Here is a 25782-nt window from a genome sequence, read left to right as displayed (position 1 = left end):
TTTTGTGCAGTGATATTTTTATGTTCTTTATTAAAAAAGAACCTTTCACCAGTCTTTTTAACAATTCAGAAGGAAAGTGGAGGTGCTACCAATACCTTAAACATATTCTTTAATTTTAATAAAGTCTTGCATACAAATTTATGGTTTTGAATACATTACATTTGTTAAATCCAAAGAGCTGTATTGTAATGTTGTTAGTTTTTTAGGAGACGGTTGTGTTTGCTAACAGAACACAGCATGATGAATTTGACAAAGCAGTAGCTGAAATCCTGGAATTACGGTTTCAGCTAAAAAATAACCATTTCTTCTTAGGTCAACTATTACTTCAAACTACTGGTACTGAAATTTCACCATCAACTGAACAGATGTGCCAGCACATGAAGTGACAGGTATGTGCTTATCCTGCGAAGCTCTCCTTTAATTGACTCACTGAATGGGTTTAGCACTCCCCTCTATGTGCCTTTTACAAGAGTGTATGATATAAAGGAAGTGTGTAACTTTCATGAATGTAGCCATAAGTGCTCTCTTACTTCATACAAAAGAAGATTTTCTACACTGATCCAGAAGGGCTGAAGCACAGCCCTCCAGCACTTCGGCACTCTTAGGCGGATAATCAGAATCTTCTCACTTTTCTGTAATTCAGTTAAGGCACTCAAAAGTCAGCTGTTGAACCAAAACCTACTGATAGACACTAGTAAAATGCACATGCTATACTGACATGACTAACTTATAACACATACTTTATTTAAGACACTTCAATTTGATAGGCCAACAGTTAGAATATAAGAGCTCTTCACAGGACTCTGTACAGCTCAAAATCTGACTTGCATCCGGAAATGCATCTGCTTTGTAGCATTGTTGCTCATTCCCGTCTTCAGCATCCATTTAGACTTCATCCTCTGTAGATACTGCATGTCACGTTCTCGTGCCAGGGCTGCTCCTTTTGTAAAGGGGACAAGGGTGAAAAGTTAGTAGCTTGCAAGACTGCAAAGTGATTTAAACTACAAGCCCTTGCCTACAAAGCAAGTTTTACCAGTTACACCACTATAATCACAGTAATAATAGTTATGCTGTTATAACCTTCTGTGTAGACACTTATTCTGGAATAAGAGTGGCTTTTTTCATTTTAGCTTTTAACCTCTTCCCAAGCAATGTAAACTAAGCTGCAAAGAGGCCTCATGCTGGAATAAATGTCCAAGGGGCTTATAACACTATAACCATCAGTTTAAATTCACATTTTACCTTCTTCTGATGCAACTTCCCCATGTAAACAAGACCTAAGGGGTTTGATCCTTCAATAAGCTCTACATGGGACAAGGGTTTGCTTGCACAGAGCTCATGAGAGGATCAAGGTCTAAGTAACTTGGGGAGGTGGGGGGGAGTTTTTCTGAATGGTGTTTCAGATCTGTAGCCAGCTAAATTAATTGAATAGCTTGAAATTTTTGCCTCTCTCTTCAAACAAATCTTACTTTCCTTTAAAAAAATTATTTGCCCAATAATTCTTCATTTGGAGATTGTTCATTGCAAATGTCCAAAACGTGAACGGTTTTGATTGGGACTGCCAATCAACACCTTATGCTAGGGTCACGTGGTACCATATTAAATGGCAAGAATAGGAGACGCTAGCATTGACAGGTAAAGTAAAGAGTGCCACACACATTGACAAGCCAGACAACCGTCTCTGGCAAAGACAAACTATTAACCATCGAACTTTGCACATTCAGGATGACTGCCTTACTTTGTGGTCAGTACAATATTTTTATTCCTATCTGAGATCAATCACCTGTGGAGTATTCTGCCATACTTTACACTTACACAATAGGCTTGTGCATAGCACAGTTCAGACAAAACATTTAAACTACATAGAATACGTCATGTATAGATGCAGTAGTGCAGGAGTGAAGAGAAGAACAATACAATACAAATTAAGGGAGAATATGTAATAATTGGGAACAGGATTTCATTTTAGCCGACAGAAACAGACTATACAACATTTAGTTCTAAAAAGCCAAGCTCTCCTTTATTGATTCTGTATGTTAGCATAGATTCATCCCTCATAACTTCACATTGCCCTACTATAATGGAAGTTTTGGGCTTGTACACAGATGCACTTCTTGCTACAAGAAGCAGAGTGAATATGATCAGTTTGTGTGTATGCCACCTCAGAAAAATTGGGATTTCAAAACTGGAATGGAATAGCAAATCTCTATACTGTATTGTGCTTATGTGCCAGAAATAAAGAAGACTAGAACAGGAGTCTGATACGGTGCAGGAGACACAGTCAAACTTTGCCATGGACCAGTGACGGAGCTATGCTCTTCTCCTCCATCTTCACCTACCAGAAATTTAGTTTTTCCTTGCAACAGTGATTCTGCTCTTTGCCAGGAAGTGAAGCACTGACTCTGGCAGCCCCAAGCAGTAGTTGTACAGACAGAATTCAACCACGTAAATGCTAGTACAAGGAGACTGCTCTAAGGGTGTACCTACAGAGCAAGTGGCGGCAAGCCTCAGAGCCTGAGCTGACAGCCTCAGACTCATGGTACAGCACTAAAAATAGCTGAATAGATGGTTGGGCTCTGCTGGAAGCCAGGCGGTGAGACCCATCCCTCTCCAAGAATACAGGCTTGAAAGAGAGTTTAAAGAATTTAAGTTTGTCACCTACCTGTACTGCTTGTCCAGCCCAAGGCTCTGTACTGCTGCAACACCCTGCCCACTGCCTTCTTATTTTTAGCAACAGCCACTGCTCTTGACAGACCAAACTGCTGCTTGTAGTACCTCATCAAAGAACGATGACCAACCCTGGCACCTGTAACACAAGAGAATATTTTACAGTTATAAGTCAAGCACATTGAAGCAGCTTTTGAAGCAAACTAATCAGCCAAGTGCCTCTGGAAAGTAATCATGTTGAGGAGTGCCTTTTAAAAGGGTCTGATGTTTTAGGATTATGATAGAAAGTGACTAATGTAGCCGCTTCTATAGTGCGCCACATGCTGAAGATGGAAAAGGCAGAAAAAGCCCAGCATCTCAACTAAAGGATGGCTAAGAATTATAAGCCTGTAGGAAAATTTAATTGAAGGCAGGAAATGGAGCCAAAGGCTGATTGTCAGTTCTGTTGCAAGGATTTGAGCTAGCTTTTTAACGCCAGAAGAAACCTTTGTGATCAGCTAGTCTAAAAAAAAAAAGGAAAGGAAATAGACTTCCAGGATGGATGTTGGCACAATTCAGCAAGAGATCTTTAAACTAGGATTTTGGGGGAGAAGCTTGTGAGATGCCCAGGTAATCTCCACGCCTGATTTTAACACTGAGCAGGAGGAAAATGAAATAGGAAAGGATATAGCAGTGGATAGAAGAATGGACATTAAAAGGAAGGGTGGTGTAGATATCAGTTTAATAGGTGATACTGATAGTAGAATGACTGTGACAAATTGTGTAAGGCATGTGAGTGAAGCAGGGTAGATAAAAATCAATTTAAAAAAAAAATACTAAATTTCTCTCATTTAAAAAAATAAGTTACAATTAAATCTCATCACAAAAACATGCTAAACCTATACTTACAGTCTCATAAAAATGAATTAATGGCTCTAGTCCCTCCAGCCTAACTACCAGCTCTTGCTTCTTGAAAGTTCTGGGCTTTCAGTTTGTTTCTCAGCAGATTAAAGTCACATATGCAAAGAAACAGGCTGGATAGGACTGTTGTTGTTCTGTGCTTATGTGGTGGTAGAGGTGGGCCAAGCAAGGCAGAGGAGTAAGTATACTGTCTTAAGGACAGAGAGACAAAGGACAGAGGCAGAGTAGAAAGGAACAGTGGAGTGGACTGGAAAGAAAGAGGGAAGACATTATTCAGTACGCACACAGCTTCCTATATTCCCCCACACTTTTGCCACAGAAAAACGGTCATGGCTTCTGGGCATAAGAGACCCTATCTGGGAATATTTTGAAGAAATTCCTTCTCTAGGTAAAAAAGGAAAAATGTGTCAAGTGTAAGCAGTGCAAGAAGGAGATGCAGATCCTAGTTTCAAGAATGAAACATCATAATGAAAACTGCTTATTGGGAGAAAATGATGTGGATGAAGATGTGGATGTCTGAAGAACAATGTGGATCAACTGGTTAGTAACTTAAATAATTTACTTTGCAATATCATTCTTCAAGATACTCAATGCCTTTTAGCATAAGTGTGATTTAACAAGTAAATTCTCAAGCTATTTGCTATGTTGGCTGTTGCTAGAAAAAAAAGTTTTAGCTAATCCTTATGGCTTGTTTAATTGGTTAACTAGGTTTAGACTCTATCACCCAAGTATACAGTACAGAAAGCTGCAGTAAGAGAAATCTTCAGTTGCCACTGGGTGTCATTTTCTTATTTTATATTACATTAGAATACATGCCTCTTATTTTGAAAGATCATGGCCACAGACCATAATGGTGATATCATAAGTCTATTCCCTATTTTACTTCAGCTTAGCTTAACTCAGCTTTCCCAAGGGAACCCCATCCTATACAGTGAGTTATATGGGGTTTACTCCAAAATTAAGTACACTCTAAGTGCAGTCAGTCTTAGCTTTCTTGGTAATTTGGAACTGGATCTGCATCCTTGCTGAAAAAAATGTAAATGAGTAACTGAATAATAAAGTAAGGAGAACTGAGAAGAACGACTGCTCAAAATTGTTTTTGAATTTTGTTTCAGGATTCCATTTAAGCATAAGAGACTGACTGTGACTGTCTATCTGCAACAACTTCAGAGTCATCTGTTGGTATTTTTAGCAGCAGTGCTGCAACTAAACATATTCTAGACAACAAAAGTATCAGTAGCAAGCAAAAGATTTCAATCATCCAGTAAAAACATCACCATGGGTAAGTTTGTAGTAAGGACCAGCAAATACCAACAAGACACCATAGATGAAAAGATTGCTCGGTTCATTTGTGCCATAAATTCTCCTTTTTGCATTGTTAAGAATGAACACTTCTTCATTGATATGGTTGAGTCCTTACGACCAGGCCACACTACACCTGGTAGAGCAAACACTGATGAAAGGTTGCTAGATACACTGTAGGAGAAGGAACTTGAACAGTGTGCAAGAAATACTGAGGGGAAACTTGCCAGTTTAAGCCTTAATGGGTGGAGCAATGTACACAATGATCCAGTAATACGTGCCTCTGTGACAATAGAAGACTGGGTTGCATATCTTTCAGAAACAATAGATAGATCGGGAAATGCCCACACAACAGAATATTTAAAAGAAGTGGCAGTGAAAGCTGTAACAAACTGAACAAAAATTCAACTGTCACGTGCGCAGTTTTGTCACAGACAATGCTGCAAATGTGGCAAAGATGAGAAAATACTTAGAAATGGAAGGAGGCACTGCAGTGCCTATTTAATGCATCTTTTAGCCAAAGACTTAAGTACGTCTTCTCCAGGAATAAAAGAAAACGTTGTTGAAGTCACAGAATACTTCTGTAACAACCATTTTGCTTCAGCTTCACTGAAGAGAACAGAAAGATCCAAACTAATTCTCCCTCAAATGTTCGATGGAATTCTGAGCTTGATTGTTTTGAACAATTTATTAAGAACTGGCCTATTCTCATAAAACTCTGAAGAAAACAGTAATAAATGGAAGTGTCTCATCCAAAGTATTTAAGATTGGATTAAAGAGGAATATGCTCTGTATGCTGAAGCCTCTATCCATAGCCTTAAACAAAACTTCAGAGAAACTGTTGCTGAATTGCTGATGCTGTCAAAATTTGGAAGGCACTTCAAGAGACACTGAAGAAAGAAACACCTCACCAGGAAGTTAAACTGCAGGCAATAAAGAAGCAAATGGATCAAGCACTAATTCCACCTCATTTTCTTGAGAACATTCTTGATCCCTAGATGCCTAACTTCTGAAGAAGACAATGCTGCCATGGCATGGGCATCTCAAAATCACTCCTCAGTTATGCCAGTCATAATAAATTTCAGGGCTGAAGCCGAACCATTTAAACAGTACACATTTACTGATGTTTTGAAAAAAAAAAATCACTCCCCTGAATTGGTGGAAATCATTAGCCAGGCACCTTGGAACAGAGTTCCTTCAGTTGCTAAGCCAGCTTTTCACAGCAGTAGCTTACTCTGCAGGCATGGAGAGAATATTTTTATCATTTTGTATTATTCATGCAAAGCTAAGAAATCGACTGGGAGTTGAAAAAGCAGGAAAACTCATTTCTGTCTCAGTCTATGAATAAAAATGATGGTGGGAGTGGGGAAGATGAGAGCTAGCTGTAAAAGTTTTAAGGACAGCGTACGATTAGTGTTGTGATGACTTGTCTGTTAATAAAATTTGAAAATTAAAAAAAAAGTTTAAAGGACAGCCGTCAGCCAGCAACTCAGGAGACTGCTGTAATTGCAAATGTGAAACATGTAACATTTAAGATTTAGTTTAATGAAATATAAGCGCTGTTGTGTTTGTGTGTGTGATTTAATCATCATTCCTAATGTACTGCTGCTGCATCTGCAGCTTGACACTGGGAACGGACTTATGTACTATTTCCTAAAATTAATGAAAATCAAGTTATTTAAAAATTACACAAAGTACACCCTCCTACATGCTGTAAAATGCTGTACTGAGTTGTAAATTAACATGTTTTAGTGATCAGATTTGCACCATTGTTTAAGAAATAGGTGAAGTAGTATCAGTGGGAAACTGGATTTAAATAAATGATTTTCTCTTGGTGATTTAAATGATGATTAAATTGCCTTGATTTAAATCAATCCCCCTGGAGTGAAGTCAAACAGCAAAAACTTAAGATGTTTGTACATCAATGCGAGAAGCCTGGGTAACAAAATGAGGAACTAGAGCTACTGGTGCAGAAAGTAAAACCAGATTATTATAGGGATAACAAACATGGTGGAATAGTAGTCATAGCTGGAGTACAGGTATTGATGGATGTGTGCTGTTTAGGAAAGACAGAAATAAAGGCAAAGGTGGTGGAGTAGCATCAATGATGAAGTAGACTGTAAAGAAATTAGAAGTGATGGAATTGATAAGACAGCATCTGTCTGGGCAAAAAACAAACAAACAAACAAAAAAACCACACACACTGTGGAAGAAAGATACTAGAGCTTCCCCTGGGATAGTGCTTGGGGTGTGTTACAGACTGATTTGGGTATGGAAAAAGACCTCCTTAATGTTTTTAATAAAGTAAATACTACTGGGAACTGTGTGATTATGGTAAAAACAACGAGAGTTCTGTAGCACTTTAAAGACAAATAAATTGAATTTCTGCAGGCATAAGCTTTCATGGGCTGTGTGATTATAGGTGATTTAAATTTCTCAGATATAGCTCAGAAGATTAGTGCTGGTAATAAAAATATGGCTCAGATTTTCCTGGATGTAATAGCTGACAGATTTCTTCACCAAATAGTTGCTGAACCAACAAGAGGAGATGTCATTTTAGATTTGGTATTGGTGAGTAGCGAGGACCTCATAGAAGAGCTGGTTGTGAGGGACAACCTTGGTTTGAATGACCATGAGCTAATTCAGTTTAAACTAAATAGAAGGACAAACAAAAATAGATCTGTGACTAGGGTCTTTGATTTCAAAAGGGCTTACTTCAATAAATTAAGGGAATTAGTTAGGGAAGTGGACTGAAATGAAGAACTCATGGCTCTAAAGGCAGAGGAGGCTTGGAATTACTTTAAGTCAAAGTTGCAGCAACTATCTGAATCCTACATCCCAAGGAAAGGGAAAAAATTAACAGGCAAGAGTTGTAGACCCAGCTGGATGAGCAAGCATCTCAGACAGGTGATTAAGAGAAATCAGAACACCTACAAGGAGTAGAAGATGGGAAGGATCAGCAAGGAAAGCTACCTCTAGACAAAGTGAGAAATGCCAAAAGCTAAGTCGAGTTGGACCTTGCAAAGGGAATTAAAACCAATAGTAAAAGGTTCTATAAGCCATATAAATAGGAAGAAAACAAAGAAAGAGGAAGCAGGACTGCTAAAAACTGAGGATGTGGGGGAGGTTAAGGATAATCTAGGCATGGCCCAATATCGAAACAAATACTTTGCTTCAATTTTTAATGGGGCTAATGAAGATCTTAGAGATAGTGGCGGGAGGTTTTGGAGGGGGGGGGGGGGCTAATGGGAGTGAGACTATGGAGGTAGAAATTACCACATTCAAGGTAGAAGGCAAACTCGAACTGCTTAATAGTACAAAATCGGGGGGCATGGATCATCTCCATCCAAGGATATTAAAGGAACTGGCACATGAAATTGTGAGCCCATTAGCAAGGGTTTTTAATAAATTTGTAAACTCACAGGTTATAGAATCATAAAATATTAGAGTTGGAAGGGACCTCAGGAGGTCATCTAGTCCAAGCCCCTGCTCAAAGCAGGACTAACCTCAACTATATCATCCCAACCAGGGCTTTATCAAGCCACAGCTTAAAAACCTCTAAGGATGGAGATTCTAACCACCTCCCTAGGTAACCCATTCCAGTGCTTCACCACCCTCCTAGTAAAAAACTTTTTCCTAATGTCCAACCTAGACCTCCCGCCCTGCAACTTGAGACCGTTGCTCCTTGTCCTGTCATCTGCCACCACTGAGAACAGCCTAGCCCCATCCTCCGTGGAACCCCCTTTCAGGTAGTTAAAGGCCGCTATCAAATCCCCCCTCACTCTTCTCTTTTGCAGACTAAACAAGCCCAGTTCCCTCAGCCTCTCCTCATAAGTCCTGTGCTCCAGCCCCCTAATCATTTTGGTTGCCCTCCGCTGGACTCTCTCCAACTTGTCCACATCCTTTTTGTAGTGGGGGGCCCAAAACTGGACACAATATTCTAAATGCGGCCTCACCAACGCCGAATAGAGGGGAATAATCACTTCCCGTGACCTGCTGGCAATGCCCCTCCTAATGCAGCCCAATATGCTATTAACCTTCTTGACAACCAGGGCACACTGCTGACTCATATCCAGCTTTTTATCCACTGTTACCCCCAGGTCCTTTTCTGCAGAGCTGCTGCCCAGCTCATCGGTCCCCAGTCTATAGCTGTGCATGGGATTCTTCCTTCCTAAGTGGAGGACTCTGCACTTTTCTTTGTTGAACCTCATTAGATTTCTTTTGGCCCAATCCTCCAGTTTGTTTAGGTCACTCTGTCTCCTATCCCTACCTTGCAGGGTATCTACCACTCCCCCCCAGCTTAGTGTCGTCCACAAACTTGCTGAGGGTGCAATCTACCCCATCCTCCAGATCATTAATAAAGATGTTGAACAAAACCGGACCCAGGACCGACCCCTGGGGAACTCCGCTTGTGACCGGTTGCCAGCTAGACATGGAGCCATTGATCACTACTCGTTGAGCCCTATGCTCTAGCCAGTTCTCTATCCATTTTATAGTCCATTCATCCAACCCATACTTCTTTATCTTGCTGATACCGGATGACTGAATAATTGCTAACATAGTTCCTATTTTTAAGAAAGGGAAAAAAGTGATCTAGGTAATTACAGGCCTGTTAGTTTGATCTCAGTAGTATGCAAGGTTTGGAAGAAATTTTAAAGAGAAAGTAGTTAAGGACATTGAGGTTAACGGTAATTGGGACAAAATACAACATGGTTTTACAAAAGGTAGGTCATGCCAGACCAACCTGATCTCCTCCTTTGAGAAGATAAGATTTTTTAGACAAAGGGAATGCAGTGGATCTAATTTACCTAGATTTCAGTAAGACATTTGATATGGATCCACATGAAGAATTAGTTAAATTGGAAAATATGGGAATTAATATGAAAATCGAAAGATGGATAAGGAACTGGTTAAAGGGGAGACTACAATGGGTCATACTGAAAGATGACCTGTCAGGCTGGAGGGAGGTTACTAGGGGAGTTCCTCAGGGATCAGTCTTGGGACCAATCTTATTTAACATTTTTATTAAGACCTTGGCACAAAAAGTGGGAGTGTGCTAATAAAGTTTGCGGATGACGCAAAGTTGGAAGGTATTGCTAATACAGAGAAAGACCGGGATATCATACAAGAAGATCTGGATAACTTTGTAAACTGGAGTAATAGAAATAGGATGAAATTTAATAGTGGAAAGTGCAAGGTCATGCATTTAGGGACAAACAACAAGAACTTTTGCTATAAGCTGGGATGCATCAGTTGGAAGTGACAGAGGAAGAGAAGGACCTGATCATATTGGTTGACCACAGTATGACTACGAGCCGCCAATGTGATGTGGCCATGAAAAAAGCTAATGCAGTCCTAGGATGAATGAGGTGAAGTATTTCCAGTAGAGATAGGGAGATGTTAACATTGTTATACAAGGTGTTGGTCAGACCTCATCTGGAATACCATACGCAGTTCTGGTCTCCCATTTTTAAGAAAGATTAATTCAAACTGGACCAGGTGCAGAGAAGGGCTACTAGGATGACCTGAGGAATGGAAAACCTGCCTTATGAGAGGAGACAGAGAGCTTGGTTTGCTTAGCCTAAGCAAAAGAAGACTGAGGGAGATATGATTGATCTCTATAAATACATCAGAGGGATAAATACCAGGGAAGGAGAGGAATTATTTAAGTTCAGCACCAATGTGGACACAAGAACAAATGGATATGAACTGGCCATCAGGAAGTTGAGACTTTACATTAGATAAATATTTCCAACCATCAGGGGAGTGAAGTTCTGGAACAGCATTTCAAGGGGAGCAGTAGGGGCAAAAAAAACCTAGCTGGCTTCAAGACTGGGCTTGATAAGTTTATGGAGGGGATGGTATGATGGGATAGCCTACTTTGGCAATTGACTGATCTTTGACTACTAGAAGTAAATATCCCCAATGGCCTGTGATGGGACTTTAGATGGGGTGGGTTCTGAGTTACTACAGATAATTCTTTCTGGGTGTCTGGCTGGTGAGTCTTGCCCAAATGCTCAGGGTTTAACTGATTACCATATTTGGGGTCAGAAAGGAATTTTCCCCCAGGGCAGATTGGCAAAGGCCATGGGGGTTTTTCGCCTTCTTCTGCAGCATGGGGCATGGGTCCCTTGCTGGTGGATTCTCTGAAGCTTGAAAACTTTAAATCATTATTTAATGACTTCAATAACTCAGTCTTAGGTTGGGGTCTATTACAGGAGTGAGTGGGTGAAGTTCTGTAGCCTGTGTTGTACAGGAGGTCAGACTAGATCATCATAATAGTCCCTTCTGACCTTAAAGTCTATGAGAATACAGGCCAAAGAACTTCACCTAGTAATTCCTGCATCAAGCCCAATAACTTCTGGCTGAACTAGAGCATCTCAGTTAGAAAGCCAAAACGATACAAGTTCAGTAGGGTCCTCTACTCCTTGCAAAACAATGGAGATGATCAATCTGAGCTGTGCAGAGTCAGAAAAATAAGGCCCAACATCAAGATGAGCATCATATGCATGGAGGATTTATGTTTACATGGAACTGTGCTTAGAACTGGTCAAATTGCCAGGCAGTGGATTAACATCGTATTTTTTACAGTTGAGGAGTACAGAAGGGATTGTCTAATTATATTTTTACTGCCAAACCAGAACATGAAGACTGGTAGGGTAACTTTTGTTAGTTATGAACAGTATCCATGACATTTGAGGGATAAAGCCGTAGTCCATCTCTGGAATAAGTCTTATTTCCCTCCCCACCCATTTTTTTTCTCCCTTTTTTAAAAACAAATTGATAGTTTGGTAGATTATCCTAAGTAGTGAAAACAGGAAAAGTAATTTCATGGCAAAATATAGCCCCAATCCTGCAGGCTGCTGCATGTGCCTCTATGGAGACCCAGGGCTCTAACCACACAATAGCTTGAAGCACTGAAGGCCAAAACTCTAAATTCCCTTGAGATCCTCAGTTACTGCTTTGTGAACCCCTTTGGAGCTGATACATAAACAAAAAATGGGAATTGCAAACATTACCCAATGAGAGGCATAATAAAGAAAAAAAAATGGACTCTGCAGCCAAAACGCTTAATTCCACAAAAATGAGCACTTTTGACAAGGGAACAAATATTTTCCTGTTTGTCAATAGCGAATTTCAAACCCTAATGGTGCTAACAATTATCTAATTTTGATGACAGCTTTTATATTTTCAGGTGAAATAGACTTATCCTTACTGACATGACAAGCCAATGGCACCAAATGAGTGAATACTGATTTTACTTTGTTGTTACTAGCACTGATCAGATACATCATATGTTAATTACAGCTACAAGGAAGCAAAGCCCTAGACTAGAGAGTGATGTGGTTTAGATTTTCTATTTCAACAGTACTCTGTTAGGATGTACTCTGACTTAGCCCATATGGTTCTACAACTCATTTAACTATTTTCTGTCATCACAACTACGAGATCTAGTAATTTTCTAAACAGAGGTAAAAGCTGGATGGATAAAAAATAAGAATTGTTTTTTCAGTTTAAACTACATAGGTTTATTTTTTTTAAATGTATTTAAATGTGAAATTATTACAACCTATTAAAATACTCAATCAGTACATGTTTGCTGCTGAAGTTTTAAAGAAAAATCAAACTACTGAACTGGTGGCAGTCGCTGGCTAAGCAGCTGGAACTAGCGTGTTTGTTAAAGACTAAAATGGCTTCTGAAAGCAGTAGCCTCTTCTGCAGGTGCAGAGAATATTTTCTGCACTTCATTTCAGTTTATTCTACTAGTTCAGTTCAATAAGCAGTTCATTCAAATTTGAAAAAGCAGGAAAGATGCGATAGGCTGAGATAATAGTCCTAAAATCTTGAAGGCCATGGCGGCCAGAAACAAATCAGTTCAATACACTAACTACTGAGAATACTTCCTTTCTTCAAATAAATCAGTTTTAAATGCAAAACGTATTTTGATAAAACACGTTTCCCCAGCACATTGAAGGCAGTTTCATTTTTAAAATGCTGGGTTTCCAGGTTTGGTGCCTTTTTAATTGAATTCAAACTTCCATCCAAACTAGCACAAATCCCAAGGAAAAAATTAATCCAAAGAGACGACAATCATTCACCATTTTCAAACATAAAACGTAAGCAGCCAAATCAATGTATATTAAGTAATATACTTGCCTACATAAGTGAATTGCTACAGTGCATCCTCTGGGTTAGAACAAATGTACAAAATTAGGCATAAATGCTATATTTAGTTGCAAATATAATTTTAATGGTTATCAATAAATAATAAGCAACCTTTCTTTAGAAAAAAATAACTGAAGAGTGCAAATGCATAAGACTAAAATCAATCATTTAAATCAATCCACCTTTCCTGGAAGTGTATTTTTTATCATTCCAGTCTCCCTAAGTGGCTTTTACATGCTCCATTGTTCCATGCACATATCTTTCAAATTACAAGCCTAAATATCTACAAGTCTGATCATTAGATCATAATTTAAAAAGTATCCTGCCTTTAATATTAAACTGGCAGTTTAGCAAATATGCTAGATGACCTAATTTCACACCAAGCAAATCTACTCTAGAAATACAAGTTCTACATCACTGAAAGGAACATAGATGGCTGGAAAAAATGAACTTTTGAGTGCTGCTGTATTAGCCTGTCCATGCATTGAAATGGTGACTGATTAAAACAACTTTATCACAGTAACATTTAATAAACACTTGAATCTTTAGAGGGAATGACTGACTGCCTATTTACACATTGTAGAATAAAAAATAAAAGATTTAAAAGCACTATAGTGCCCCAATGGTTTCCCATCATTGATAAATTTAGCAATGAAACAGTAATACTGTATAATCATTGGACAGTCACTAGAGCAGCTAGTGAGAAAATCATCAGTTTTCCCCTTTATGCACCAGTATTTTCCAAAAAGTTTTTCATCCACAAAAGTTAAAGGGGACCAGAACTATAAACCAAAACATTCGTACTTTTTTTTTTTGCTTCTTCGTGATAAAGAAAGGCAGCTCAACAAGTGTTTTTTTTTTTTAAATCATAAAGATCAGGTCTGGTTTGGTATGGTATATGTTTGACATTACCTAGAGAGAATGGGATTTTTTTCATAAAAGTCTTCATAGAAGAATGAAAACACAAATTTATAGATTCTTAGACACCATAGTCATGTGTTGTAACACCTGTTAAATCCAGTCAGTGTAAATAGTTAGAAAGTAGTTCCAAGTACAAAACCTGCACTTCAGTCTCTTTGGAAATGTGTGGTTTTACAAATCACTTTTTTTAAGCATCAAATGTTTCTCCTGTATGTTTCTGTGGAAGACCTGCAGCATACAAAAAGCGAAACTGACCATATGAGAGAAACTATGAGACTGGCTGTTACTCAAAGGAGAAAGAGGAATAAAGGGTAGTTTGGCACTGATCTCCCATTGAAAGTCTCCCCCAAAATGCAGTCAAACAAAGAGAAACAGAAGAGACAGCTTCTCCACTAAACTTTCAGTTCTAGTCATTTTAGGCTTAGTTGCTCCCAATGTTATTTTTAAGATGGGGTCCCTTTTGCTCAGTAGCTTAAGGGGAAAGCTCTCTTTTTGTTAAAGATTCAACATCCACCCTTCCATAGGAAGGCTGAGAAAGCTCCTATTTTGGTTCTCTGGTCCTTCAAGGAGTCCTTCAGCAAAAATAAGAGAATACAAAAAGCAATTTTCCTGATATTTTTGAGGTTTTAAAAAACAAACAGCCTCCCTTGTTGCACCACAGCTGCTTTTCATTCCATCTTTATCCACCATAAGTTGTAATAAATCATAAAAACAAACAAAAAAGTACAAACACAAGATTACCTTTAAAGGGACACATCAATTTATTCACTCTTCTAACTGCATTTTTTTTAAACCTACTACTGTTTCAGGTAATACACACTAGACTATTATAACTATGACTGGAGTAAGAGATCTCTTTTCCCGTTTTCACAGTGCATATGACAACACGATACAGGGGATGCACTGATATTAACCAATATGCAAAGGGATCTGTGTGCATGGAACCATACACTGTTGCAAAGCATCATACTTATAGTGTAGAAATTAATACACAAAGAACAATGTGTGGTGTTTAAGGAAATTATATGAATAAATCATGGCTAGAGGTTGTCAGAATTAGTTACCTATGACCAGGTTACACTGCATGGAACTACATGGAAAAACTTATTCTCCATATAATGTATTGTAATGAAATACATATATTCTTAAATGCATAAAGTTAATCAACGGTAAATAAGAGGAAGTGATGCCTAAACACACACACCAATGCAGGAGAATGATGAAATGTATAACACTTGTTGGTCTTTTAATTTGAGTTAATAGAATAAGTATATTTTTTAAATGGAAACAATGGGAATAAGTCTTTGAAAACTGGAACAACAGGATTTGAGATCAAAGCAGATGAAGGACAAGTGAATGGCAAACTGGTTCATGACATGAAAGGGAATTTCACATGACAATCTCTCTCTTTGCAAGCAATAATTTAAACTACAGCAAATTAGAAGATAAATACTGTATATCAAAAGTATTATACTTACCTGAAGGGAGGATCAACTCCATACTTTCGTCATCATATTCTAAATTTTTCACTGCTGGGAGCTCTCCAGACATTACTGCATCCTCCCCTTCCCTATGATCAGGGTAACTGCTCCTGTGGAACAGCAGCAGCAGCTAAATTACACAAGCAGCAGTTCCATCTCAGACCTGTCCTATATAGAGCAGGTATACTTTAAATCTGTTAAATCTCAGAACATTGATAGGCTCCACCTATATCAGGGTTCCCAAACTTTTTCACCACATTTTAATATAGACAGTTGTCATGGAGCATCTCTCCTCCTGCTCCCAATTCAATTACACAGCATCAGTGTTGCAACAGACAAATGCAATTTATATTGAAAAGCCCACAGCCATGTGACCAATTAGCTCTAGTGAGTGCTCCAAATACTACACTGTGGGAAACTCTGCTGTATAGCCCGCCACAGTTGACATTGTTGTGATAAAAATGCATACAGTTTAACAAAACTTTTAATTCATGCTTGCAGATTAAGAGCAGACCAAAACCATATCCTCTTATTGGCTGCTGCAACATTTAAAAAAAAACAAAAAACCACCCCACCATGCAGACAGCAGAATTCAGAGTTCTCCCCTCCGCCTTTTAAGCGGCTACACTGAAAAAAAATGGAGCATAGATATTAAAGCTATAAGAAGCTCATTAGATTCCTGTAAAACCTAGAGGTCTTTGCTGATGCACTGAGAACTGAACTGGATAAAGCACTGGAGAACGTACAGAAAGAAAACCAGCATGTGGATGGAACAGTATGCTAACAGGTTTAACATTTCATTTAAAAAAAAAAAAAAAAAACCCAAAAACCAAAAGCCTAACAAACAACACACCATTATGCACTTGTTTACTTGGAAGGGTTGCTTGATATATTATTATTAAAGCAAAAGCTTAAGGTGGGGGTCTGTGTGTCTGTTTTTTTTTCCCCCCTTAAGAAGTGCATAGTACCTTTGCCCTCAAGACAGGTTCTGACTGGTGAGTTGATTTCTCCAGAACTGCTAGGATCTTAAGTGTAAATGTTGGAAACAGGTCTAGTTCATAGAAGGTCCACAACATAAAACCCACTTTTTTGTTTGAACACTTCTCCTCTATTCTTTCAACTATGTGGCATAGAAGAAAATTTTCCCTACCTAAAATCATAGAAGTCTGCAAATTCCAAGGCAGCATCCCCATCTGTGAAGAGCTTGCAGTGGCTTTTGTCATTCATATGAGCCTGCACTGCTTCTGTTGAGTAGAAGGATTTCCCTTTCTCATTGCACCACAGGCAGATTTTCCCAACACCAATTTTCTCTCCTGTGGGGGGTGGGAAAGGAGAAAGGGGGGGGGGGGGAAGAGGTGAGTATATTTTCGGTTTACATGCAATTCAATGATCAATCTCCACTTGCAGATGGGAGATCCAAGTCACAAGATAAGCAACTTACTATGTGTTTAAAGAATAATTCAAATGACAGAACAGAGGTATTACACGCACGTTGGGTAAAAACTCACTATCAAATGCTATAAAATAAGGTTTTCTTTATGCATTTCCTTGCTCATTCCAAAGTCACTTCCTGTATCGAGCGCGTTAGGGAGGATAGATTAATATTAAATTATTATTAACGTGATTATAGCAAACATTCCATTTGCAGAGGAATTGCTTTGTCATAACTGTTATAGACTGGCAAATATTTTCATCATCATTCACTTGGAGAGATGGGTCCAAAATATAGGCACTAGTGTAAATATTTTAGAACTTAAGATTTTGTGCATAAACCTCATGCTGCATAGTTTAAACCAATCTTTAACTATTAGAGATCAGGTTAAGGCCTAATATGGGGGCAGATTATCCAAAAGCTGTCCAGTGCAGGGTTCTTATACCTTTCCTTGAAGCATCTGAAACTGGCTACTGTCAGAGATAGTATACTGAACTAGATAGATGAGGCATGATACACTAGATTATTCCTATATCTACTAAAATTAAGTCATAGACGCGACTCAATGAAAGTCATTAATACCATGTGACTCTGAGGTCATAACTCAAATCCTAGAGACTTTACTGCAACAAAAGTTTTTTGTTTGTTTGTTTGTTTGTTTGTTTTTTGGGGGGGGGGGGGAAGGGGGAGAAGAGTCATACTTACCCAAGTAAGTAATCAGTCCCCTGAGATCCACGAGGTATTCTATATCTGGAATAAAGAAACTATGGGCTTTTGTCATGTGGGCCACATTTTTCATGAGAGAGCTTGAATGGTGAGGACAAAACAAGCAGTCTGTGAGAGGTACTGCACCAGCAGCAGCTATCGGTTTCTTGTCTTCATCCATTGCACTTTCCATCTGCTCATCTTCAGACTCTCCAACTTCATCAGAATCTACATCCTCCCAACCTTTTGGTGCAAATTAAAACACTAAGTTTATTTACATCATCTTTTTTTCCCCCATGCAAACAAGCGTAATTCGTACACCACACAACAAGAACAATAAACCAGGAACCGATCCCTGCAACAAACCCCGCTGCCAACTCTGCCCGCATATCAACTCTAGTGACACCATCACAGGTCCGAAGCACATCAGCCACACCATAAAGACTCATACACCTGCACGTCTACTAATGTAATATATGCCATCATGTGCCAGCAATGTCCCTCTGCCATGTACATTGACCAAACCGAACTGAATAGGGACTTGGAATGGTTATCTCATTACAAGAAGTAATTGTCACTGTTCACACATTCTCACCTTTTAATCAATGGTTGCGAATAGGCCTCATCTACTCTAACTGAATGGACTTTGTTAGCACTTGCCCTTCCCATGTTGTTTTTTACCCTTGGATGTGTGTCTATTTTTTAGACAGACAGACAGACACACCTGTGATTTCTATTTCATGCATTGACAAAGTGGGTTGCAGCCCACGAAAGCTTATGCCTGCAGAAATTTGTTAGTCTTTAAAGTGCTACAGGACTCTCGTTTTTCCTTTTACATGGGTCATTAAGCAGTTCTCAGATGGTAACTATTGTTAATTATCAACCTGGATGGGATTTGAACCAGTGACCTAATAAATTTACTATCAGATATTTGTTTCTAGTGTCAAAAGCCTGACCGGACAATCCTTTCACCTTTGTTTGCAGTGCTGTTATAGCTGCATTGGTCCCAGGATATCAGAGACCGTAATCCTTTCTTACTCTCTAATCCTTTCACCATACACAGAGTAAACAGCACCAGTAGAAAACATTCCTGATCAAATCTTTAAAAAGGTAAAATGAACTCTCAGAAACCCTCTGAGACGTAGTGCTACAATATATATTAATGCAAAGTAGTTTAATGTTGGTTTCTTCTTTACATATCTTCTAAGGCCTGATCTACACCACAGAGTTTTGTCAACAAAAAAGTCAGTGTTTGTTGACAAAACAGTGGAGATGTTCATACTGAAATGCTCCTCCTGCCAATGTAACTTCCGTGCTATGCCAGCATAATAAAACCACCTCAACGAGAGGTGTAGGGCTTATATCAATGTAGTCAGTGCTCCTGGCGAGGATGCACACCACCAACCCAAGGAGGGTATTGTGTACATCAGCCACTGCAGTAATTAATGCTCTGGCTGTAAGTTGATGCAACATAGGTCAACTTCTCTTTGCAGTGTAGACAAGGCTTAAAATAGAGTACAGAAACACGGGTTGACACTACAACAGCTGACAACATGTAACATCTAACATATAAGGGGCCTGATTCCCCACTGACATCAATGGAATTACTTCAGCATACATCTGCTGTATCAGAATGGAGCATTAGGCTAAGAAGTGCCGCTCCCTGCATTGCTTTTGATGGACATGATCGTAACTAGAAAACTTCAGTTCATCTTTAAAAAGAAAAAAGTGATGAATGAGAGGCTAGCCACAAACCTTGCTAGATTTTAATCTTTCTTCCCTTTCCATGCCAAATATTTTTGGATGGGATCCTCTTCTACGTGAACTTTCATTATTAAAAAACCTCCCCCCATGGAATTGTTAAGACTATTTTGCGTGACTGGCTGTCTGCAACGTTTAGTGATTCTCTCTTACCCACCACAGACTGGAGTCCGCAATCACAAGGAACAAAAATGTCTTTTTTGTTCTTCCATGATACAGAAATGTGCAGCTTTAAAATACTAGATATTATATATCAAAATATACATCACAAAATTACACAGTGTTTAAAAATAAAAAGTCTCACAAACTGACAAAAAGAATGTTTTCCTGCCTGGAGAAATGTTATTTAAAAAAAGAAATTACAACATGGGGCTTCTACCCAAAACCAACCACCAACTTTGTTTAGCCAGAGCCACCATTTTACCACTTGCTGGTTCTCTTACCTTCTTCCATATCCTCATCTTCCTCCTCATCCTCTGCATCCTGTTTCGCCAACTTCCTTGCCTGCTGTTCAAACCACTGTAGCCTTGGAGGTTTTTCTAATCGTTCTGCCGGAGGTAATTTGTCACAGAGCAGAGAAGGTGGAGAGCTGCTTGTATCACTTAGAAGCAATGGTATCTTCTTTGGAGACAAGGATGGCTGGGCCTTGATGGCTTGCTGAATAGCTGTATTCATTGCATCTTTGTTTAGACTCTCCTGGGCCAGCCCCTTTTCTAAGTTCTTCTCATTTAAGGTTTCTACCTTCTTGCTGACAGCCTGGACAGCTTTTTTTTCAAGTTCTAGGTGCTTCCTGGATTTCAAATGATTCTCATAGGCATTGAAGGTTGAGAACCTCTTGCTGCAAGCTGTGCAATAGGTGGCAGTGACTTTGTTCTGCTCTTCTGTCACTGCTCTCTGTGCTAGGACTCTCTCTTGGAAATTCTCGGCGGTGACAGGTGGCATGTCGGCAACTTTCCGTTTTAGATTGTATCTATGCCAGTCAGTTTTGTAGTGGGCACGCTGAATGTCAGCATCCTTAAAAGCCACACGGCAAGACATGCACGTATAAGAAGCCATTACTAGGAAGAAAAGAAATGTCAAAAAAAAGGATCAAAATGTGAGGGGAGACATGAAAAACAAGCTAGTGTCAAGTCCCTCCCTGTCTGATCTATTGCACATTTCTGTTGGTGCAGGTGTGTTAGTAAAGTTTATGAAATGTGGATAAAGAATATTGTGTTAGACACTGGAAGGGATGAAATGAAGTTATAAAGTTAGTCAGCTATTTATTATCTGTATTATTGTAGCACCTAGAAGCCTTCATCATGGATAGGGACACCAGTTGTGCTAGGCCAAGTACACACACAGAAAGCAAAAGGATGGCCCCTGCTCCAAAGAGAGGCATTTATAGCTCTCTCCCCTTTTCACCAAAAGCAAACTCCTGAAGTTTCTAGTCAGTAGGATACAATCCTTCAGTCTTAAAAAAAAGGGACACGATCAATTTAAAGAAAAAATACTTCTGGTTTGATTTTTTTAAACCCTCTATTGTCACAAGAAATTACTAAGATTACAACAATGGGAAAGAGATTGAGAAAGTTTTCAGTAGGTTTTCAGCCTTGTATACAATCAATGACACTTTTTACCCTCTAGGACCAGTCAGTTTCCCCAATTTGTATGTGAGAGTCTCCCAAATAGCAACAGGTGAGAGCTAAATAGGAAAATGTGACTATAAAGCAACCAACATTCGCAGAGAGAATGAGGGACTCTATTTTATTGTATGTTTGTCGAGAACCTAGCATAACGAGGCCCTCCTCTTGACCCAAAATTGCTGGGTATCGTAACACAGATACATAGCAACAATGCCTAAAATCATCTTTAACTGTTCTTTAATTTGAGTTATTGCAATGTTGATGGAGTCACTTTCAAACCATAAGGGATTAAAGCTCTCTGGGGTATGGCCTGTCTTTGTGCTGTATTTGTACAGCACCCAGCACATTGTCCTGGTCTATGAGTTGGGCTGCTAAACGCTATGGTGGTAACAATTAAAAAGAAGAAGGTGGTCACAAATTTATATCAAACCCACCCTGCCTGTTTATAGATATGTCTAATCTAAGGAAAGCATGGATTCAAGCCATGGGAAGAAGCCTACAGTACGAAGAAAAAAAAAAAAAAAAAAAAAACCAAAAACAAGTTCCAAACAACATACAAAAACTGCAATCCCTCCCAGTGTATCCACAGGCAGAAATTAACATTAAACCCTCCCCCCCGCAAATACTAGGATGAGCTTAAAGGTGCAGATTTTAGCCAGAGGACAAATACATTTTAGAATTGACATTTCCTCTTGGAAGCCAACATTTGCTTTTGCTGTATCTCTTATCTGTAAATGGGCAAAAAACATGTACACACAAGAGAAAACATGAAAAATGGTCATTTATAAGCAGTACAAAAATAAACCAGCAAATTATTATACATAACATAATAATTGAAAAGAAAAAATAAATTATTCTTCACTGTGAAATGTCTATGTTCACTTAAATAGTTATGTTTTGTTTGTCAGGACTGACGGCACTTCCTGCTTTCTAATTCAAGTGTGCATTTAACTGTTGTAAATTGACATGAGAACCTGTTTCTATTCAGCAGCATGTGTTACCTGAAAGGAAAAAATGTCAGCACTACAAACCATCTAAGCAGCACCTACTGCATTTTAATTTAGACAGAGGTTTATGACATATTATATATATATATATATATATATATATATATATATATATATATATATATATATATATATATATATTATTTAGGTATTTGTTAGCTGGTTATTAGTCATATGGCAAAACCAGAATGTTGCTAGATTCTTCTCTTTGACCAATTCCAAAAATAAAATTACACATAAGAGAATCCAGAAACACCAAAAAAAAAAAAAAAAAAAAAATGTACATCTGCTAACTCACCAAAGGAATCACTCAGGCTGTTCAAAGGTATAAAATAAAAGAGACTAATTTCCACATGCTGCTATGGCAGCACTTCTATTATAGATGTTTACGTTCATCCATAATTTTAACCTTAAAAAAATTAAGTTATGGTCTCCCTCTCTCTCATGTCTGCATGTTGAGGGGGAAAAATTTAAATGTAGCTGAACTTTAGGAGTCCAGGAACAGATTTTTTCCATCTAATTTTAGGAAGAATTAACTTGTTTGCTGTTGGTCCTCTACTACACCCGATTTCTGCTACTTAAACATGAGGCCAAATCAACAGACTAGCGTTAGACTACCAGCTACTAAACAGAAGTTAGTATAATATAAGAACTTTTGTTACATAACTTAGGAACTATAATACCCAGACAAAAATGGTTTGAGAAATCAATTTCTGCCTTCACTTTACATTATCTTGTTGGTGGCTTTAAATCAGAAGACGGTATAACTGAGTTATAATCCATGAAACAAGCTTTAGCTACACTTTGGGGGAAGAGATCATCAAACAAGGATTGGTTTGAAGAAAATTAAATGGAACTATTATCTTTTATTAACATTAAGAACACAGCCTATATGGAATCCTATAAGCCAATGGAGAGTACCAAAGTGAGACTTCAACATGCAAAAACCAAGGTACAGTGAGCAAGTAGACACTGTGCAAGTCATTACTAGGCCAAGCTCTGTGAAGAAATACAAACAGCAGCAGATACGGGAAATCCCAAAGTCACGTATGATGGCCTGAAAAAAGTTCTAGGCCCCACAGTCAATAAGGTTGCCCCTCTTAAATCACAAAGTGGCAAAATTATTACAGATAGAAGTAAGCAGTGTCTCGTTCGGTTGAACATTATTCAGAGCTATCTGCACAAAAAAGGAAAAACACCAGTGAATCACTGGATCAAATACCAAGTCTACAAGTCATGCCTGAGCTAGATGTGGAGCCCACTGTAGAAGAGCTAAGGAAGGCCATTCATTTGCTATCAAGTGGCAAGGCTCCTGGAAAAGATGGCTTTCCTGCACTTAAGAAGTTCCGTTGGGATGCCTACTACCATATCTTTATCCGTTACTACTTAAATGCTGGAATGAGGATGAGGTGACACAAGACATGCGTGATATTTTCTCTATGTCAATTTCAAGAAAAAGTGCAGGGAGCAAAACGTATCATTATATACTGCCTTTGTGGACCTAACCAAGGCATTTGACACAATCAGCAGAGCAGGTCTATTTGCAATACTATAAAAAATAGGATGTCCATCAACCTTGTTAAGTCTTATACAACGTTCCTTTCACAACATGACAGCAAATGTCCAGTTTGACGGGTCTATTTCGGACAGCTTTGTGATGAAAAGTAGAGCAATGGAAGGATGTGTTCTTGCCCCTACGCTCTTTGGAATCTCCTTCTCAGTACTCCTGAACTGTGCGTTTAAGGCCATAAAAGATGAAATGTATCCCCACACAAGATCGGATGGGCAACTCTTCAATCTCTCACGACTTAAGGCAAAGACTAAAGTAAAAAAAGTGCTCATCAGGGAACTTCTATTCACTGCTGCTGCTGCCCTTATAGCCCACGATGAAGAGCATCTACAAGAAATCATGGACCGCCTTTCAAGTCCTTGTCAGACATTTGCTTTCACCATCAGAATTAAGAAAACAGTTGTAGTAAGACAGGGAGTTCCACAAGATCCTTTAATCACCTTAATGCAAACTAGCTAGAAGTAGTTTAAAAGTTTGGCTATTTAGGTTCTACAGTGACTATCAGCCTCTCACCGGATGAAAAGTGTTCGTATTGGAAAGACTGCACCACATTTAGTAGACTAACTAAAAGAGCATGAGACTTACCATCAAAGCTTACCATCAAGACCAAAATGCTAATGTATCAAGCTTGCATCTTCAGTGGGGAAACATGGACAATTTATGCTCATCAGGAGAAAAGGTTAAACAGTTTCCATTTACACTGCTTACGCCATATACTCAACATCAAATGACAAGATAAAGTTACCAATGCAGAAGTTCTTCAAAGGGCAAATGTACCAAGTGTGACAGCCCTGTTTAAGTAAAGATGAATGCAATGACTGGGCAGGTTGGAAGATGGATGCATACCTAAGCTCATACTATCTGAGGAGCTGTCAGAGGGAACAAAAACAGGATGTCCCAAGCTTCTCTATAAAGACTTCTGCAAGTGAGAGATGAAGGAATTTGGAATGGATTTTGACCGATGGGAAACCTTTGCAAGTGATCATAACAAGTGGCACCATCATCTCCATCCGGGCATCAAAAACCATGAAAGGAACTGGCTCCTACAGCTTGAAAAGAAAAGAGCTTGGAGGAAGCAAGCAGCTCCCAACCAAGACACACACATGTGTAATAACTACCAGATAATGCAAATCTCAGATTGGACTATTTAGTCCCATGAGACATTGCAAACCACCTACATCACAGGCTGCAATTTCCATCGCCTCTCACAGACGAAAGGATGCTCATAAAACAGGTTTTAAATCTGCAGCCTCGAACGATACGAGTTGAATTTAATATAAAAAGTTACTCATCTGTGGAGAAACATACAATGCAGGTATGAAGTGGATTAAGCCTAGTAAGCCAGGAATGAGGTCTGGACGTTTCCTTAAACGTAAGCCCTACAGTAGTAGATCACCGCAGCACAGAGCGCATGAAAGGCAGGGCTGACAGGGTTAATTTCGTGGCCGGCTGGCCAATTAACCCATCCGCGATCATTTACCCTCCGCAGTGACCCACGGCCCGGGCTGTCCCCAGGTGTCTCCGCGCGCCTGCCGGGACACGTGCGCGGGGCGGGGCGGGGTCTGCCGGGGGGGGGGGAAGGGAGAAGAGCCCCACGACGCACCCTGTGGAAAGCCCCCGGCAAGTCGGCCTGGCTGCGTAGCTCCCCGGGCCGCGGACCCGAAGGGCTGGGCCCGGCTGAGGGCAGCTGGAGCTACGCAGCCTAGGCAGGGGCTTCCGGCCCCGGCCCCGGCCCCGGCGGCTAAGCAGGGAAAGCGCCGCGGGCACCGACCTCACCTGCTGCGGGGCGCGCGGCTGCGGGCTGGGGGTGGCGCCGCGAAGATGCCAAACTGCGACAGCGACAATTTACGGCAGCCGCAGAGACCGCCCCGCCCCCACGCTGTGGCCCGCCCCTCCCCCTAGCCGCCGCGACGCTGTGACACGCGCCGGGGAAAGGGGGGCGGGCAGCGGGGACTCAGGGAGGCGCCTCTAGCTACTCTCACGGAGGAGGCCGCCGCTGCCGCCCCCTGCCGGCCCGGAGGGTCTCTCGGTCTCCAGGGCCGGGAGCGGCGCCAGCTGCGGGCGGGGCTGCTCAGCAAAAGCTGGGGCGGGAGCGGGAGGCCGGCTTAGCTAGCGCCAGGCGGGGGCGGGGCGGGAACCCGGCACTCGGAGGAGCCCGGGCTGCCGCGCAGCGCAGCACAGCGCCCCTCCTCCCCCAAGAGAGCTGCTGGGCGGCCCTGGGCCGTGGCATGGCCTGATGCACCCC

General features: G+C 40.0%; 1 protein-coding gene across 1 annotated transcript; it reads right to left on the bottom strand.

Moving 5' to 3' along the window:
• ZNF622 (zinc finger protein 622) lies at positions 1-25413 on the bottom strand. Its single transcript, XM_067569845.1, has 7 exons — positions 25314-25413; positions 19779-20393; positions 17575-17817; positions 16588-16750; positions 15435-15547; positions 2663-2806; positions 1-940 (listed from the first exon to the last, which is right to left on the bottom strand). The coding sequence occupies exons 2-7, from the start codon at positions 20389-20391 to the stop codon at positions 813-815; spliced, it is 1404 nt and encodes a 467-aa protein (XP_067425946.1). The 5' UTR covers positions 20392-20393; positions 25314-25413; the 3' UTR covers positions 1-812.
• Between the last annotated feature and the right edge of the window lie 369 nt (positions 25414-25782).

Source organism: Emydura macquarii, unplaced genomic scaffold (genome assembly GCF_026122565.2).
Source record: "Emydura macquarii macquarii isolate MOO-44397 ecotype Brisbane River unplaced genomic scaffold, CSIRO-AGI_Emac_v2 contig_320, whole genome shotgun sequence".
NCBI classification, from domain to species: Eukaryota; Metazoa; Chordata; order Testudines; family Chelidae; genus Emydura; species Emydura macquarii.
Note: the sequence above shows the minus strand (reverse complement) of the source record. Positions and strands in the feature narration are given on the sequence as shown.